At 32.9% G+C, this 17,656-nt stretch overlaps 3 protein-coding genes and 1 non-coding gene across 6 annotated transcripts; all 4 read left to right on the top strand.

Annotated features, from left to right (window-relative positions):
* Positions 1 to 1,214: 1,214 nt before the first annotated feature.
* TRNAV-AAC (transfer RNA valine (anticodon AAC)) lies at positions 1,215 to 1,288 on the top strand. Its single transcript has one exon. It is a non-coding gene; the product is annotated as a tRNA-Val (tRNA).
* Positions 1,289 to 1,393: 105 nt separating this feature from the next.
* On the top strand, positions 1,394 to 5,619 carry LOC102604658 (E3 ubiquitin-protein ligase At3g02290). Of its 3 annotated transcripts, none has more exons than XM_006339541.2 (5): positions 1,394 to 1,615; positions 3,528 to 3,676; positions 4,298 to 4,676; positions 4,815 to 4,924; positions 5,185 to 5,619. In XM_006339541.2, the coding sequence occupies exons 2-5, from the start codon at positions 3,611 to 3,613 to the stop codon at positions 5,206 to 5,208; spliced, it is 579 nt and encodes a 192-aa protein (XP_006339603.1). In that variant the 5' UTR covers positions 1,394 to 1,615; positions 3,528 to 3,610; the 3' UTR covers positions 5,209 to 5,619. The 3 variants fall into 3 exon arrangements, with proteins under 3 accessions (XP_006339603.1, XP_015167435.1, XP_006339605.1); XM_015311949.1 differs by lacking the exon at positions 1,394 to 1,615 and adding an exon at positions 1,622 to 1,705; XM_006339543.2 differs by lacking the exon at positions 1,394 to 1,615 and adding an exon at positions 1,714 to 1,909.
* A 4,154-nt stretch (positions 5,620 to 9,773) lies between these two features.
* LOC102604334 (G-type lectin S-receptor-like serine/threonine-protein kinase SD2-2) lies at positions 9,774 to 14,309 on the top strand. Its single transcript, XM_006339540.2, has 2 exons — positions 9,774 to 12,485; positions 14,223 to 14,309. Exon 1 carries the CDS (start codon positions 9,909 to 9,911, stop codon positions 12,483 to 12,485), a length of 2,577 nt encoding a protein of 858 aa, XP_006339602.1. The 5' UTR covers positions 9,774 to 9,908; the 3' UTR covers positions 14,223 to 14,309.
* LOC102603998 (protein DETOXIFICATION 34) lies at positions 13,462 to 16,934 on the top strand. Its single transcript, XM_006339539.2, has 7 exons — positions 13,462 to 13,871; positions 14,223 to 14,848; positions 14,941 to 14,997; positions 15,106 to 15,344; positions 15,592 to 15,710; positions 16,425 to 16,511; positions 16,664 to 16,934. Exons 1-7 carry the CDS (start codon positions 13,551 to 13,553, stop codon positions 16,727 to 16,729), a joined length of 1,515 nt encoding a protein of 504 aa, XP_006339601.2. The 5' UTR covers positions 13,462 to 13,550; the 3' UTR covers positions 16,730 to 16,934.
* Positions 16,935 to 17,656: the final 722 nt, after the last annotated feature.

Below are 17,656 nucleotides of genomic sequence, written 5' to 3'. Positions count from 1 at the left end.
TCTACTTTGTTAATATATTTTTAGTTAGTTTATAGTTTTCAATGTTTATGTATTTTATTTCAAATTTGGGATTGTAAATATTTTATATATAATTTTATTTTATTTATAGATTAAAAATATTATTTATAATCTACTTTGTTAATATATCTTTAGTTAGTTTATAGTTTTCAATGTTTATGTATTTTATTTCAACTTTGGGCTTGTAAAATTTGAAAATATTTTATTATGTATAAAGATCTGAAGTTACAATTATATTGTTTAGTTTTTCAAATTCGAAGTTACCAATTTACTTTGTAAATATTTTGTTTTGTATTCAGTTTGACTGTATCCTTTAATCTTATTAATTTAACATAATGAACGTTGATATTTTAAAAAATAAATAAATTGTACTCATGTGAATTTTATTATCTTTACAAAAATTTCTATTCATTTAACATTTCTTAAACGAAATTTTTTATTCATTTAACATTCCTTAAATCACACATGTAAGTGAAAATATATACCGTATAGTTGTAAAAAACTGACTAAAATCGAAACCAAAAAAATTGACTTTGTGTGGTTGATTTGGTTTTTAGATTTAATAAACCGACTTGGTTTAGATTTTTTTTAATGAAAAATCAAACCAAACCGGCCTATGTACACCCCTAGTTGTGACAGCCAACAAAGAAGATGACAACTTCTAATCTTATGTTCAAAGGATTATATATACGTATATGATTTTTTACCGAGAAAGTTGGATGAAAACCCTCTCGACCCTTAGATCCGCTTGTGACTATGCGGCTAAAGTCTCACGGATTCATGTCTTTCTCAATCGATATTTTAGCTAAGTCAATGCTTTATGTTGTAACCTGTCCTTTTTCCTTTTGAGTTTATGTTGTAAAATATGTCTACTATATATACATTTTTGTCCACACTTCAATTTGCTCATTGGGTTGTTTGCACTATACTTACCAAACATCATTTTGATAAATTATGCTTAAGCAATGACCACCATAATAATAATAATAATAACATATTTAATGTAATTTCACAAGTGAAGTGAAATATGAAAAAGGTATAATAAAAACAGACCTTATCTCTATCACTGTGGGGGTAAAAAAATTGTTTCTGATAAGCCCTTCATTCAAAAGAATTTTTTTCAAATAATCATATTAAAAAAGACCAATATATCATTGTTAATTTACATATATTTTTGTGAAAACTTGTTTCAAATAGGTTTCGTGGTGTAGTTGGTTATCACGTCAGTCTAACACACTGAAGGTCTCCGGTTCGAGTCCGGGCGAAGCCATTTTGCACATCGGTTTTTTCTGTCTATTCCGACCACTAAACTTTGTACTATTGTCATTGAACTCCCTTCTTTATTAAAATGGAAGTAACCCCTTTTTTTCAGTTTTTTCTTTGTCATTCTCTCAAGTCAAGCAGCAGCCTTTTCTTCTTGTTCATCCCACTAGTGGCTAGTTACCATTTTAAGCTTATTCTTTCCAAAAAACACAAATAAAAAAAGAATCTTTAGCAAGTTGAAGGTTCTTTTTTTCCCTTGTTGGTGTTTCTGGTGTGCCACTTCTTGTTTTTGGAACTGAAGTTGATTTTTATGAGATACATTTAAAAACTGAAGGTGGGTGTGGTTAATTTTTTGGATACTTCCATTGGGTTGCTTTGAACTGATTTTACTCGAGCCGAGGTCTATCGGAAACAATCTTTTTGGGTATCCTTTCCAAACTTCACTTAGTGAGATTATATTGGGTGTGTTGTTGTTTTACTTTGATTGGGTGTGGTTTATTTATTAGGTGTATTTTGTGAAGATTCTCTTTTTCTTAGCATTTCAAGCAAAATATTTTAGTGTGGTTATTGGTAAAGCTTCTGTTTTTCCTCCTTTTGTCTTGTTTCTAGTGTGCCACTACCTCTGTATGTAAGTCTTCTTGAAAGTTGAAACGGAAAGTGTGTAATTTTTTACCTTCTGAATTCTATTTTGTCTGGTCTATTGGTCAGGTTGTGTAAAGATTCTGTTTTTTTGCTGAGTTTGTTCTATTAATTTCTGTTGTCTTTTAGCAAAAGGGGTTCTCTCTAGTTCTTTCTGATGTGCCACTGCTATTTAATGTGTTCTTTGGAAACTGGAGGTGGTTCTTGCCAATTTATCTAAAATTTGTTGAACCCAACTAGTTTAAGATTGACTGATTGAGACATAGTTGTTTAGGTCTAGTCTATTAATCAGTTTTTTGGTCTAATAATTCTGCTTTGCTTGTGTTTGTAATATTAGGTCTCTTGTCTAGGTACAGGTGCTGTTTTTCCTTAATGGGGTTTTTTGGTGTGCCATTGTCTTTGTATGTGTATGCTTCTGAGACTGAAAGTGGGTGCAGTTAGAAATTCTGAAATGTGTATACTTATCAGGTTTCATGTGTAGTGCTTCTGTTTTCTCCGTTTTGCTAATATTTCACTTTTCTTAGTTAATGTTTTCTAGAAAGCTTAGTTTCTTCGATATCATCGATGAATTTTGGTACCAGAATTATGGTATCAAGAGTTTGACTGCTAGTACTTGTTGGTTCTTTGTTAACCTCAATAATTTTTTAGGGTATGGACTATAGGGTTTTTTTCACTTCAGGGGAACTTTTCTATTTTGCTCAGTAATCGTTTGTTATGGTTAGAATACTCATAGGAGTGTTGAAGCTTACTGCTTTGTTTATTGTTATTGCAATTTCCATTGCTTTTTGAAGATAGGTACCTGCTAACTCCCAATAGTATAGGTAGGGGTAGCTCCGTACACCAAGCCCAAGCAAATGCGAAAAGAATCACCAAGTGTTTTTTTCTCTGCTCGGGTTGAACCCTAGTCTCCAAAGGTATGCACCCACCCCATTGACAATTAGGATACACCTTTGGGTAATTTTATAAGCTTGAGTGTACATTAAACATCATTTGCTTCTCTAAGTCAGTTCTTATGCAATCTTTGGAACATGTTCAGTACAAAGTCTCCATCTCGAAATTGGAAGGCTCAAATGATGCGACAAGTATTCTAATGGTGGACTGTCAAGTCTGTGTATAACTTTGTTTCTATGACTCTTGTGACAACTATTTTAACTATGAAAATATTGGTTGATAGACAGGACTTGTGAGAGCTCTACATGGAATTGGAAAATCATTGTTGAACATAAAGTCTGTCGGTCTGTATTAACTATCCAACCGTTTTGTACAAAGAAGTGATTTATTCACCAATGCATCATAATCACAGAATATGGACTCTTCAGTATGTTATGGAGAGAAAAGTACGGAAGAGCAAATGCGCTTCTTCAAACTATAACCCAAGTACTTAGCTTGCTTTGAGGGATAATTTAATTCTAAACTGTTATAGCTGATGTGTACTGCGTTGGATCAAAGTAGTTTTATGTTCTTGTTTCAAGGAGCTCTTTTATGTGGTATTCTTGATCCTGGTCTTCTTTTTGAATTTCTATGTTGCCTTACTGGCTGTTAACCATTCATTTCTTTTTGTGCCTGTATAATTCTTAATGCCCATCTCTTCTTTTGTGTTTCTGCAGTGAATTGTCCCCCTTCATACAGACGGAGAAGGTAATGTGTTGGGAAATAAGACATATACTTGGATAACTAAAACAGCTGCAAGATGGGTGGTTGCTGTTGCTCTTCAAGGAAGCCTCCCCAGCTTCATGGAACACAAGTATTTTACTATGTTAGTAATCTGTTCCAATCACTCTACATATGGAAACATGCAACTAGCTTAAGCGCTTTCAATTTTGTCCTATTAATGCATTTACTTTCTGTAACCTTGTGTTATTTGCACTAGTCTGTGTTTGTTAAATAGTATCATATTTCTTAAAATGGTAGCTCATTGAATTGTAAGTGTAATCCCTGCTCAGGCAGTTTCTTACTGCCTTTATGGTGCTTAGTCTAATTGACTTGACGTGAGATTTCACATTGTTTTGGTAAGAAACACTCCTTTTTACCGTTTGATTGGTTTATCATTAATATTGCATTGCTACAGCTCATGCATTCTGCTATTAAGCTTCACTTAAAGAGGTTTACCCTTTTTTTCTAAAGGGAAACTTAAATATTTGGATCAATTCATGGTTCCTTATAAACCTGAACACAGTGGATGTCATTCAGGATAAAATTCAAACTTGTAGGAAAAAGAACACAACAGATTTTGTATATACTAACTATACACTTCTATAGTTATGTCAATCAGTTTTACTGGCACTTCGTTTGTTCATGATGTGTTTTCTAATCTTTTTGTTATGGCATTCTTTTAGTCTCAAACTCTTACCATAGATTTTTAATCTTCTTTCTGCAGTTTCCACCAGCTTCTGAAGAGTATGAGTCCCTGACATCTGATGATAGTGCTGCTATTGCATTTACCTCTGAGCTCCTGGATGATTTAAACGTAGATAGATCAACACCCGACACTTACCGCTCTCCCCCTGCACCAATTCCATTTGAAGTAGTTTTGGGGAATCCACAGTCAAGAGGAGGTTCCCAGTTCACAGATGAAACAGTACTTCAACATAGCTATGAGATAACAACTTGTAAAGATATTAAGTTTTCTGATCGCAAAGCTGAAACAGAGTCTCTTCTCGCCTCCCTAAAGAAAACAGGGATTGACCTTGTAAAATCTAATCCTTCTATTATTAAATCAGCAGAAGAAGAGGATGTTTGCCCTACTTGTCTTGAAGGTATACAAGTGAACATCATTCGAGGGGTGACTTCAGTTTTGCCCTCCTCTCTATGTTTTTCTTGTTTATCTGCTATATGATCAACCTGCTTGTGATTGGCTGAAGCCTGAATGTCTATACTGTGCACTTGTTTTGCAGAATATGATGCCGACAATCCAAGAATAGTTTCAAAATGTAACCATCATTTTCATCTTTCATGTATTCTTGAGTGGATGGAAAGAAGTCAAACATGCCCAATATGCGATCAGGTCTACTTTGTTTTCCTTTTCTACCGCTCCCCCCTCAATTCCTTTTTCTATCTTCCTCTGTTTGTGTCATCAGTTTTCCAAGAAGGTTTTGGCTTATTCATTTTATTGCTCTTCGTTATCATTGCCATTTGACAACAAACCACGTTCAAGCTCCTTTGATTTCTTGATTATAAAATCCAAATGTTACTTCTTTAAAAAAAATATCATCTTGGTTGCTGAGATCCATAAAGTGAGCGAGACTGTTGATTTTCTTGATGCAGGAAATGATATATGAAGCTCTATGAAAACTAATCAGAAGGCTGGTCGTCAACACCTGCCTATACAAGCAGTATAACCACATGAGGCTGTCATTTTCACATGGTGGCTTGGCCTGTATTCACTTGTTCACTCATGAAAGTGTAAATTCTCTATGTATATGAAGCTTATGTTAGTAAATCCCGCTCTTGATGAAGATGCGAGTTGCATATATATGCTGATGGGAGCTAATTTGCAGCCGAAGAACAAAAAAGAAGTTGTAGTTTTGCATTTGATGCCTGGAAGATTAAATTCTGAAAACGCGTGTTTTTGGTCATGCTTCTTCTGAGTTCCAAGTGTTGTACAGTGAACTCTTTTTGTTGTTGTAATTTTATGTTCAATTGCTGTACAGATTCTTCTGGCAATGACATAGTCCTTGAGGTTTTATGGGCTCATTTCAATCCCTGTGTGCATTTCTGATTCAATTGCATAAGCCCTTGTTTCGACTGACATAGCAATTTTGTTGATCCTTGGCTTTCTTAGGACAAAATATTACCAAGTGAATCGTCCCACCCCACCTTTACTCTTGTTGATTTGAACCGCCAACCTTAAGTTGGAGGTGGAAAAGATGTTTACCATCTTAGCAACCCTCTCTGGTTCGTAAGTCTTGTAATTAAAGATTGACAATCATCCTATTAATATTGCACTACCTATGAGTCGGGTCGGTTATATGAATTTTTATATTAGCTACAACACATGGTGTGAGTTCATCTGCTTAGTTGAGGTGTGCTCATAATATCACCAATATAAAATGAACCTTAAGCAGATATGAGTTTTACCTGAAAAATAATAATAGCTGGTATATAGTGTAATTATTGGGAATTTATTACAACTACATAATTGGTGCCTCAATGTTGTTATCCAAACATTTCTTTGACAATGACTTCATACACCTCAATACCACTTTGTTTCGAAATACGATTATTAAATGTGTTTATTGTTATTGTTTTTTTTTTCTTCAAAAACTAAATCACACAGAATTCCTTTCTTGTCCAACACAAAATTAACTATAAAAAAAATACTTTCAAAAAGAAAAGGATTAGCTGAATTTATGAAATATCACTTGCTAATTTAAATTTGAAAATATGAATTTCATGCAAATTACACACAACTTTGATATAGGTGTTTCAGAGTTGAGAATCTTAGGCCCGCTTACGTGGCGTCACCACAAACAAGAATTCACTTATAATTTATTTATTTCCAAAACTAGCCTTCCTCTTTCATGAAAAGTTGTGATATTTATGAAAAGTTGTGAGTTTTATGAAGAGTTGCGACTTTAATGAAAAGTTGCGACTTTTATGAAGAGTTGCGACTTTTATGAAAAGTTGTGACCTTTCCGAAGGGTTGCAACTTTTCCAAATAGTTGTAACCTTTCCGATAAAGCACAATAAACATTTGTTCACACTACCCTTTATTGTCTATAAATAGAGGGATTTCTTCTCATTTTAAAACAACAAAAATTATGAACCTACTCTTCTTCTTCTTCTTCTTCTTCTTCTTCACAATTAAATATAAATATTTGAGTAGTTTGCTCTTGTTGAGTGGCTCAATGACACCATTGCTTATGTTATAGATCCTGATATATATTTTTACAATTATTAATTTATGCTTATGTTATTAAGAATAAAATAAGATGTAATAATTTTCATTTTCCTTTGTCTATAAATAAAGGGATTTCCTCTCATTTTAAAACAACGAAAATTTTGAACCTACTCTTCTTCTTCACAATTAAATATTTGTGTACTTTGCTCCTGTGGAGTGGTTCACTGACACCATTGCTTATGTTACAGATCCTAGTATGTATTTTTACGGTCATTAATTTATGCTTATGTTATTAAGGATAAATGATAAGATGTAATAATTTTCATTTTCCTTTACATTATTAATGTTTGTTACTACGTAATCTTGTATGCAAGACAATATGGTGTTTTAATTTTTATGACCGATAGGTTTTAAGTATTGTTTTATAAATTTCGTGATATTAAATTTCCGCATGAAGCGCGGGTAATTTTACTAGTTTATGAATAAATAAGGGAGAAGTCGAGAAGGACAGATCAACCAAGCTAATTTTCTATGGAAAAATCTCATGTTATTTTTTTATATTATTATATATATGTGTGACTTGTAAGTTTTAACTTGATTGTGTAAGAAATTGATTTCTTTTTTATCAATACACAAAATTTAAAATCATAATATATGATAAAGTCTATGTTTGTTAACCCTATGAAAATCGTATTAAAAAATATGGGACGCTAACACGCGTAGGGGAAAAGGATTAATTAAATGTAAACATCATAATTATTGCATCTACAAGTTATTGGAAGTGTTAAAATAATACTCTATGGTGAAGAAACACATTGGTCAAAGGATTTCACCAACTTCGATTACCTAATTGTTAAATACTTTTCAAACATTATGAAAAATCATAGCCAGCTACTCTTTTATACTATATAATAAAATAAATATATAAAAGGAATATAAAAAAAGTTTTGTTTAGTGCTTAAATCAAAAGACATGTACTACTATTTTTCATTTTTACACATTTTGTATTGACTTGACATGTTCTTTTAAGAATATTATCATCGATTTCAAATATAATAAATTTAATATTTTAATAAATACATTGAAAAATGACTATAATTAATAATAATGATAAATTAAAAATTAATAGATAAATAATCTCTCAATTTTTTAAACTAAACAAATAAAAACAAACATTTATTTTTAGTACGTAAAGAAATCAAAGTAAACGGAGGAAGTCATATATATTATATTGGAAAGTGAGTTTATAGTTGCAGGAAAATTCAAATATATTCATGTAGTAATAAAGAATATATAATGACTTTTTGACTTTTTAAGAAATGTTTTAATTATATCATATTAACATTTTATATATGTAGAAATATTGAAAAAAAGTATAAATAATTTCCTTCATATAGATAAAGTAGTCAAAGTTCTAATATAGTCTAAATAATTAGTTCAATTTGTACTACTAATATTATTCTATATTTATTGAATTGTATATGTAATTATTTACTTTGATATGGTATTTTAATAAGTTTTTTATAAATACTGTAAATCGTACCTAAATACAAAAAAAAATCTAAAATCTATAACAAATACCACAATATACTATAATTTTAATATGATAATTCAATATCTATCGTAACATGTTCGACCGTCGTGAGACCCATTAACAAGATTGTCTATAGTAAACACAACTTGATAGACTTAAAATGTTGAAACATTAATTATTAATCAATTTTTATCTAACGTAACCATTTGTATTTGTTCTTTGTCGATGCTTCAATTAAGAATCGTTAATCATCTTTTTTAGACTAACAATTTATTTATTTGTTGATATACACAAAAAGTCTTTGCTTCATGGGGTCCTCTTATTTAACCTTACTCTATTGACTTCATTATATAATTGGATAAATAAATTATAATATGTTATCCAAATTACATACTAATCGTAGATAACATTTTATTTTTGTAATCATATGCGTCAATATAGTAGCCAATCAATTTGAGACGAAAAATAAAATTAAATAACTTCATTATTTCAAATCAAACGTAAATATTGCAAATTTAGTTATAAATAATTGATTTTTTTTTATATTACTTATGCAATACATTACTAGTCTTTAAGTTTAACTCAACAAATTTGTAAAAACGCTTTTGAAATAAATTATTGAAAACAAGTTTGAACTTAATAGAAAACTGAGTGTGAATTACAAAAGAGGTTTCAATAAACAAGTTGAGATTATAGTTTCTGAGAAATATTCGAAAATATAAACTAATAATAAGATTAAAAAAAAGACACAAAAATAATAATTTATTTAATATATTCCTCTGGTGAGTGGACTTTAAGATCTTTATGTCTGCCACAATATCTCTTTTCCACGGTAAACTTTTCAACTCAAAATCTTCTTAAATGACAGTATTACCCTCAACCAATTCAATTATTCCACCATCGTACTAAGTCCGTGCCATTTATACAACACACTTTTCTTTTAAGTCCGTCCTCGAAAAACCGACATTTCCTCGATCCTAATGCATATGAGTTATGAGATGGTTTAGATTTCAAAAGTCAATTAAAAAATAATTTTATCTCAATTTATTTGTATGTTCTTTAAATATGTTAGTTCTTATGATTTATGTAGTTTCTAAATATATAAATTATTGTCAAAAGGGCAAAAACTTTAAAGATTGTATTTTCAAATGAACGATCAAGATAAATAAACTTGACTCTTAGAATTCAGATTATCGTACGTCATACAAATTAAAATAAAGAATTTTTTTTTTGTTATATTTAATAAAGTAACAATTTTCCTTTAAACTTCTCCGATTAATTACTTCTAATATAACTACATAAATTTGTATAATTTTTTTAAAAAATCTCCTTTTTTCTTAAATTATAAATTTAATCAAACACCTTAATATAAACTAAAACGGGGAGTAGAATAAACAAGATTCCTTAGAGGGGAACAAGGTTATAGCAGTAAATTGGACATGCATCCTTTATATCGTCCGTGGTGGCAGCTTTTTAGCAGATATTAGGACAAACATCACCAAAATTTTCCATACACTGAAATTTCTCAAAAACAGTACAAATATTCTCTGAGCTTTTCAATGTTTCCTTAAAAACCAAAATCTTTTTTTCTTTAGCTAAGCAAAATTCATCACCATGATTCCACAGAAAGCAATTTTCATTTTACTTTTCATCACAATTTCTATGGCATTTGAGGTCAGTTCAGAAACAGCAAAATCAAGAATGCAAAATGTAAACATGACCCATGTAGCTGAACTCACTAAAGAGTCTTTTTCAGCTGAAAGAAAGTTGGGATCTTTAGAAGGGAGCATAAAGTTTGAATCTTTGAACAAATCTAGAGTTTTACTAAGTGGGAACTTCACTGTTTTGAGTGAAAACAAGACATTTGAAGTGGGGTTTTTCAAGACTAATGATGAGAGTAAATGGTATTTAGGGATTTGGTTTGCTTCAATTCCTACCCCTACTTATGTTTGGGTTGCTAATCGTGAAAAACCCATCAAGAATCCATTTTTAGCTACTTTGGAGATTAGTGAGGATGGGAGATTAGTTTTGAAGGAAGATTCAAGAACCATTGTATGGGAAACAACCAATTTGGAGAAAGCTAGTGATGTGAAGCTTTTGGACCAAGGGAATTTGGTTCTTGTTTCTAATGAAGGTGTTTTGGTATGGGAAAGTTTTGATTTTCCTACAGATACATGGCTTCCTGGGATGAACTTGACTGCAACAAAATGGCTGACATCTTGGAGAAGTACTAATGATCCATCACCTGGAAGGTACTCTTTAAGGCTCCAACCACATAGTTATGGTGAGATAGTTCTTTTTTATAATGGTACTTATCCATATTGGTCCACTGGGAAATGGAGTGAAAATGCATTTGTTGATGTACCAGAAATGACTGTTCCTTACATTTACAAGTTCAATTTTGAATCACCTTTTACCCCTATGGCATCATTTGGATACTCAGCGGTGACATTAGAGAATGGAATGCCTCCTCCTTTAACTAGATTCATGGTTGATTTCACTGGACAGGTTAAACAGTTCACTTGGATCCAACAGGCGCAAAGTTGGAACATGTTTTGGTCACAGCCAGAGAATATGTGTAGTACTTACGGTCTTTGTGGGAATTTGGGGTTCTGTAATAGTAAGTCATTGAATCCATGTAAGTGTTTACCAGGGTTCACCCCTTTGGATGGTGATTCATGGGATGCAGGGGATTTTTCGGGTGGCTGTCACCTCGAGAGTAATGAAGTTTGTGGTGAGAATGATAGGTTTGAAGAGGTTGGAATGGTTAAATATGATGGAGCAAGGGTAGTTTCAGTTTCTGGAACTAGAAATGAATGTGAGAGAGAGTGTTTAGGTAATTGTTCTTGTATTGGTTTGTATCACAATGAGAAGACTAATTTGTGCAAGAGTTTATATGGGTCATTGCTCAATCTTAGGAATCTTACTTCCGATGGCACTGTTGAGGATAAGCTATATGTTAGAGTTCAAGGAGGAGGGAATACTCGAAAGAATCAGATTCAAGTCAGATTACTTGTGATCGAAATGATCTGTGGATTTGTGGTAATTCTGTTAGTTGGAATTGGGACTTTCTTGGTAGTTAGGAGGAGAAGAGTAAGGAGGAAGAAAAAAGATGAGGAAGATGTATTTCCTATAATGAATTTGAAGGTATTTTCATACAAAGAGCTTAATGCTGCAACAAAGGGATTCTCGGAGAAGCTTGGTCATGGTGGTTTTGGAACTGTGTTCCTAGGGGAGCTATCGGATTCTTCACTCGTAGCTGTGAAGAGACTTGAAAGACCTGGTGGTGGTGAAAAGGAATTTCGAGCTGAGGTATGCACAATAGGGAACATTCAGCATGTTAATTTAGTGAGATTGAGAGGATTTTGCACTGAAAATTCTCATAGGCTTCTGGTTTATGAGTACATGTCAAAGGGTCCTCTTAGCGCATATTTAAGGCGAGATGGTCAGAATCTAAGTTGGGATGTTAGATTCCGAATTGCTGTAGGGACAGCAAGAGGTATTGCTTATTTACATGAAGAGTGTCGCAATTGTATAATACATTGCGACATTAAACCAGAGAATATTCTGCTACATGAAGATTTTTCAGCAAAGGTTTCTGATTTTGGACTTGCAAAGCTCCTTGGTAGGGACTTTAGTAGAGTGTTGGCAACCATGAGGGGTACCTGGGGCTATGTTGCACCCGAGTGGATCTCTGGATTAGCGATCACAACGAAAGCTGATGTATATAGCTATGGCATGACATTATTGGAACTGATAGGTGGTCGACGCAATGTAGAGTCACCACCTTCAGCTAAAGGCGAAGAGGGTGGAACAGAGGAGAAGTGGTTTTTCCCACCGTGGGCAGCACGTCAAATAGTCGAAGGAAACATTGCTGCAGTTATGGATGAAAGACTACATGGAACGTACAACCTCACGGAGGCAGAACGTGTGGGATTGATAGCTATTTGGTGCATTCAGGACGATGAATCAACGAGGCCTTCCATGGGAATGGTGGTGAAAATGTTGGAAGGAGTAGTCGAGGTGACAACGCCTCAACCTCCGAAGCTGCTCCAAGCATTAGTATCTGGTGAATCATTCCATGGGGTAGGAATTGATTCAAGTAACGGGACATCACGAGACGGAGGTTTCAGCTCGGGTTATAATCCTCAACGTTCAAGATATTCAAAAGACTCTCAAGCTTCAAGTTAGGTCTGCTTCTCAACTAGTATGCAAGTTGATTTTTCCCAGCTTCACTGAATGTAGAGTTCTTTTTTATTGTCTTCAAAATCCCACTGAGAATTAGTAGCAAAATGCTCATCATGGTATTTTGTAAAATGTATCATGAATATAGAAAATCTTGTTTACTTTGCTTAAAAATTGTCACTTTTTTTTTTTTTGTAAATTCCAAAGAACAAAAGCAAAACAAAACATACATTTCACTTTTGAAGGAATGTATGTTTGGATCAGAGGGTCGGGGCAGAGCTAGTAAATTACACTATTGATATATGGTTAAAATATTTTTTACGTATATATAGTAGACATTGAACCCTTTAACTTCTTCGTGTGTTTACTTCTTCATATTTTGAACTCTTTAATGAAAATCCTGACTTGCATAGGGTTATAGGAGAGGGCTTCCTAACCTTAGAATGAGACGGTAGTTGAAAATATCAAAAGTTATAATAACGGAATTATTTAATGGATATATTTTTATTGGTAGATATTTTGTATAGTGAACTTAAAATGAGATATAAGATATAGGTGTATAATATAAAGCATTAAAACATGTGTTTGGATTATACCAACCAAACATTATGCAAAATTTTATACTGAGATTATTTTTGTTACTATGGTAAACCAAATGACTATAATAAGAATATACCCTCTAACCTAATTTAATGGGAGAGTTAATTTTATTTTTTATAAATGAGTGTAACGTTTGTACCTGCCCAATTATAACCACACTTTACTTTCCTAAGTTTAATTTACATAACTGTCTTGACTACAACAATAACAACTAACCACTTGTCAATAGTTTCCTCTTTTGTAGCTAAATAATATAACAGAAATTGAAACAAGAAAGACCATATACTCACACAAACAAGCAAACAGAAAAAGGAGAAATGTTTTCCTAACTTGTCAACTTTAGTAACAAAATTTTCCCAAAATTAATTTTTTCAAAAGAGTGTAAAGATTGAGGGGGTTAAAGAAAATGGTCAAAGGAGAGCAGAGGTAGACAACTCTGCACTCTCACCAAAGAAGTTTGTTACCTTGGAAATGGAGACACCTGGCAGTTCAGGTGGGGAGGTGCCGATATATGGGGGCTCCTCGTCTATGGAGCCGACTGAGTTACACTCGGCTCCATCTACCATGCTGGCAGATTATCCGCCAGTACAAGGCTTTCAAGATTTGAAGAACTTGGTTAGCATGGAATCTGGGAAGTTATGGACTATTGCAGGTCCCATAGCCTTTAATATTCTGTGTAATTATGGGATTAATTCTTTCACAAGTATATTTGTTGGACATATTGGTGATGTAGAACTCTCTGCCGTTGCCATATCTTTATCGGTGATAGCAAATTTCTCATTCGGATTCTTGGTTAGGTTCTTTTTTTGTTCTTACTAATTCTCAAAGTTCTGTTCTTCTTTATATTATGTTATATGGGCATTGAGTATTCATATAGCCGACCCCAACTTGCTTGAAATAGCGGGATAGTTGTTGTTATTGTTGTGGTTGTTTGTAAAATGTAATACAACGAAGATATGTTGGATTTTGTCACTCTTTGATGAGACTTATGACTATAGATCACAAATAGTTTATTATGAAACAGAACTAGGATTTTGATTGTCAAATGATATAAAGTCTCAAAAAGGTTAGAATAAGCATTCTTTTAGGTTATTGGTTATGTTAGTTTTCTAATTCTTCATCTTTTTTTTGATGGATTATCAGTTAGGCATGGGTAGTGCACTTGAGACACTTTGTGGACAAGCATTTGGTGCAGGCCAAATAGAATTGTTAGGAGTTTACTTGCAGAGGTCATGGATAATACTTGTTGCTTCTTGCTTCTGCATAATGCCACTCTACATCTTTTCCACGCCGATACTGAAGTTATTAGGCCAAAGAGATGACATAGCAGAGTTAGCTGGAAAATTTTCGATACAAATCATACCTCAAATGTTCTCCCTTGCTATCAACTTCCCGACCCAAAAGTTCTTGCAAGCACAAAGCAATGTCGCGATCCTGGCATGGGTTGGGTTCATGGCTTTAGCCATGCATATCGGGGTGCTCTTTCTTTTTATCAAAGTTTTCCGATGGGGCGTTACTGGTGCTGCTGCAGCCTATGATGTTTCTGCTTGGGCTATTGCTCTGGCTCAAGTGGTTTATATTGTTGGCTGGTGCAAAGATAGTTGGAAGGGGTTGTCTTGGTTGGCCTTAAAGGAACTTTGGCCCTTCGTAAAGCTTTCTGTTGCATCAGCAGTGATGATTTGCTTGGAGATCTGGTATTTTATGACTATAATTGTTCTAACTGGTCATCTTGAGGACCCCGTCATCGCTGTTGGATCTCTTTCTATCTGGTACAATCTTGCAAATATGCACTTAAAATTTATAATGTGTTCATAATTGTTCTGTTTTTCAAGCTTAGATTCTTTCTTCTTCATTGTTTCAGTATGAACCTTAATGGATGGGAAGGCATGTTGTTCATTGGAATTAATGCAGCAATAAGGTATACTACTACTCTACTAGTTATAGTAGGACATTGTCAGTGCACAAAAGTTAAACTCTAACGAATAGTGTAACTGCTAACGGTTATTTTCATTTGTTGATATTTCAGTGTTCGCGTTTCCAACGAGCTTGGATCAGGCCATCCTAGGGCTGCAAAGTATTCCGTCTTCGTCACAGTAGCTGAATCTCTCATGATTGGGATATTCTGCATGGTACTAATCATATTAACCAAGGACCATTTTGCATTGCTTTTCACAAGCAGTGAGAAAATGCAAAAAGCTGTTTCTAAGTTGGCATATCTTCTTGGTGTTACAATGCTGCTTAATAGCGTTCAGCCAGTTATATCAGGTACCAAAATATGTGTGTTTCTTACTCAAACAATTCTCCACACACACATCAGTTGATGTGCCAATCAAATAGTAACTATTTGGTACAAATCTATGTTGCTTGGACTCTTCAAAAAATGTCAATGGGTGTGTGTCGGATTCTCGATTAGTAGAGTATTGTTGAAGAACCCGCACAATCAAAAGTGAAGAGTCCGCGCAACTTTAGGTACAAACTCAAAGAATAAATTAGAATGTTTCTAATATTGAAGGTGTTGCTGTTGGAGGAGGATGGCAAGCACTAGTGGCATACATTAATTTGGCTTGCTACTATGTCATTGGCCTCCCACTTGGGTTCCTCTTGGGCTATAAAACAAGTTTGGGAGTTCAGGTAACAACATAAATCTTCTTGTATTAATTTAGCTCCGGTTTGACCATAGATTAGTAGTTTAAAAACAAAGGTATACTAAATTGTTCTTTTACTTGATCTCAACTAGACATCTTTGCCCTCCAATTCTGAGTCTGCACAAGTAGATACGTAAACTTATATAAAGTTGAACAAGTAGACACATGTGTCCTATATGACATAATGAAAATCAGTTTGGGTGTGTCTCACGTGAATTGACACGTAGGACACATTTATCTACTTGTTCAACTTTATACAAGTTTAAGTGTCTACTTGTGCATACCGAAAGTTGTAGGGCATATATGTCAACTGAAGTCAAGTTAAAGAACGTTTATGTATAATTTTGAACATTGTTTGTTCATGAAATTTGGTCAGTTTTCTAAAAATATTCAATTGAGCTAGTTTTTGGATGAAATTTCACGCCTACTCACAAAACAAGTAAAATGCATATCCAAACATAACTTCATATTCCAAAAACTATTGTTCAACACAACTTCAAAAACTCACTTTTTCAAGTTTCAACTAAATCTATGGTCAAAACTCAAACTCAAACGTTAGCTTAGTTTTAAGTTTAAATTTTAGCTGGAAACTTTGATATAACGATAAAGTTATTTCGAATAAACTATTGATATTTGTATCCGGATAAATTGTCTACATTACACTAATTGTCTCTTCATTTTTTTTTTCTCTTTTCTGTAGGGAATATGGATGGGCATGATTTTTGGAACTTTTTTGCAAACAATAATTCTTTGTGTTATCGTATATAAAACCAATTGGAACGAAGAGGTAATTATTTTCTTCATTAAGATAGTAATTACATATTCTAGAAATAATCTTTTTATTTTATTTCATTTTTGCAAATTTGAATTTAAGAGTTATTGGCTTTTTACCAACCATATAATTGTAAATAATAAAACCATTTTGCTTTTTTATTTCAGGTGGCACAAGCATCAGAAAGAATGAAAAAATGGAGTGGGATATCTGAAGAATCAGACATTAAATAAAATTCATATCAAATTTAGAAAATTATATTATTGTTCAATTGGCCGAATAGAAGATCGATACAAGAAGTCGATGTTTTTGGTATAAATATTTATACGAATTCTTAATTGTTTGCGATAGATACATCAAAGATAATTTTAACCTTTTTATTTTTGTTCTTTAGGTCTACTAGATGAAAATGTTAATGTAAAGCTAGATTTATTTTCACATTTTTTTTGTTTTAATTAAGGGTGAGATATTTTGGTTTACGTAAAATTCTTCCTATTCTAAAACAGTTCAATATATTTGATACTTTCTCCTGTCCATCTAAATATCGTTTTAGCTTAAATAAATTCGATAGATTTATAGATTTTTATAGTAAAGCCACAACTTTATTGTGTCATTTACAAATCTAAACACTATTCCTTTTGGTGAGCAAATAGTCAAATACAAGTCATAGTAGCTGGAAAATGTATAATATATAAGCTTAAGTCATCTACAGCTCCTTAAAATTGTTCGGATAATTCACTTGAACACTTTAACTTAGAACTTTTACCTATTAGACACTTCAATATTAACGAATATTTACCTATTGAACATAAAATGACAATTAGCTTTAAAAATATTGTGTGTGTAATTCACACATATTATCTTGACAAAATCACGAATAAAATTATGACACGTGACAAACTGACCCAAAATTTTAATTTTGAAAAATAAAAATTAATTTTCACCCTTTAATAATCTAGAAAACCCATCTAACCTATTGCCCTTTCTTCTTCATCTTCTTCCATGTGACTCCGCCATCGCCATACACCATTGATTCCTCCGGCGAAAACAAAAAAGAAAATACCTATCCCACCCCATCCCGAATACACCCACCTAATTCTCTCCTCTTTCTTTTTCTTCCCCTGTTACTCATTATATTCTATTCCTTCGGTGATTATTGA

The sequence above is a fragment of the Solanum tuberosum genome, unplaced genomic scaffold, assembly GCF_000226075.1.
Source record: "Solanum tuberosum cultivar DM 1-3 516 R44 unplaced genomic scaffold, SolTub_3.0 scf00010, whole genome shotgun sequence".
In the NCBI taxonomy this organism is placed as follows: domain Eukaryota; kingdom Viridiplantae; phylum Streptophyta; class Magnoliopsida; order Solanales; family Solanaceae; genus Solanum; species Solanum tuberosum.
Note: the sequence above shows the minus strand (reverse complement) of the source record. Positions and strands in the feature narration are given on the sequence as shown.

Bases quoted from the DNA above. Each gene is read 5' to 3' on its own strand.
- LOC102603998 (XM_006339539.2), top strand. From the start codon at position 13,551: ATGGAGACACCTGGCAGTTCAGGTGGGGAGGTGCCGATATATGGGGGC. The intron at 13,872-14,222 runs GTTAGGTTCTTT...ATGGATTATCAG, and splicing joins ATTTCTCATTCGGATTCTTG to TTAGGCATGGGTAGTGCACT. The intron at 15,711-16,424 runs GTAACAACATAA...TCTTTTCTGTAG, and splicing joins AAACAAGTTTGGGAGTTCAG to GGAATATGGATGGGCATGAT.
- LOC102604334 (XM_006339540.2), top strand. From the start codon at position 9,909: ATGATTCCACAGAAAGCAATTTTCATTTTACTTTTCATCACAATTTCT.
- LOC102604658 (XM_006339541.2), top strand. From the start codon at position 3,611: ATGGGTGGTTGCTGTTGCTCTTCAAGGAAGCCTCCCCAGCTTCATGGA. The intron at 3,677-4,297 runs GTTAGTAATCTG...TTCTTTCTGCAG, and splicing joins GAACACAAGTATTTTACTAT to TTTCCACCAGCTTCTGAAGA. The intron at 4,925-5,184 runs GTCTACTTTGTT...TTCTTGATGCAG, and splicing joins CATGCCCAATATGCGATCAG to GAAATGATATATGAAGCTCT.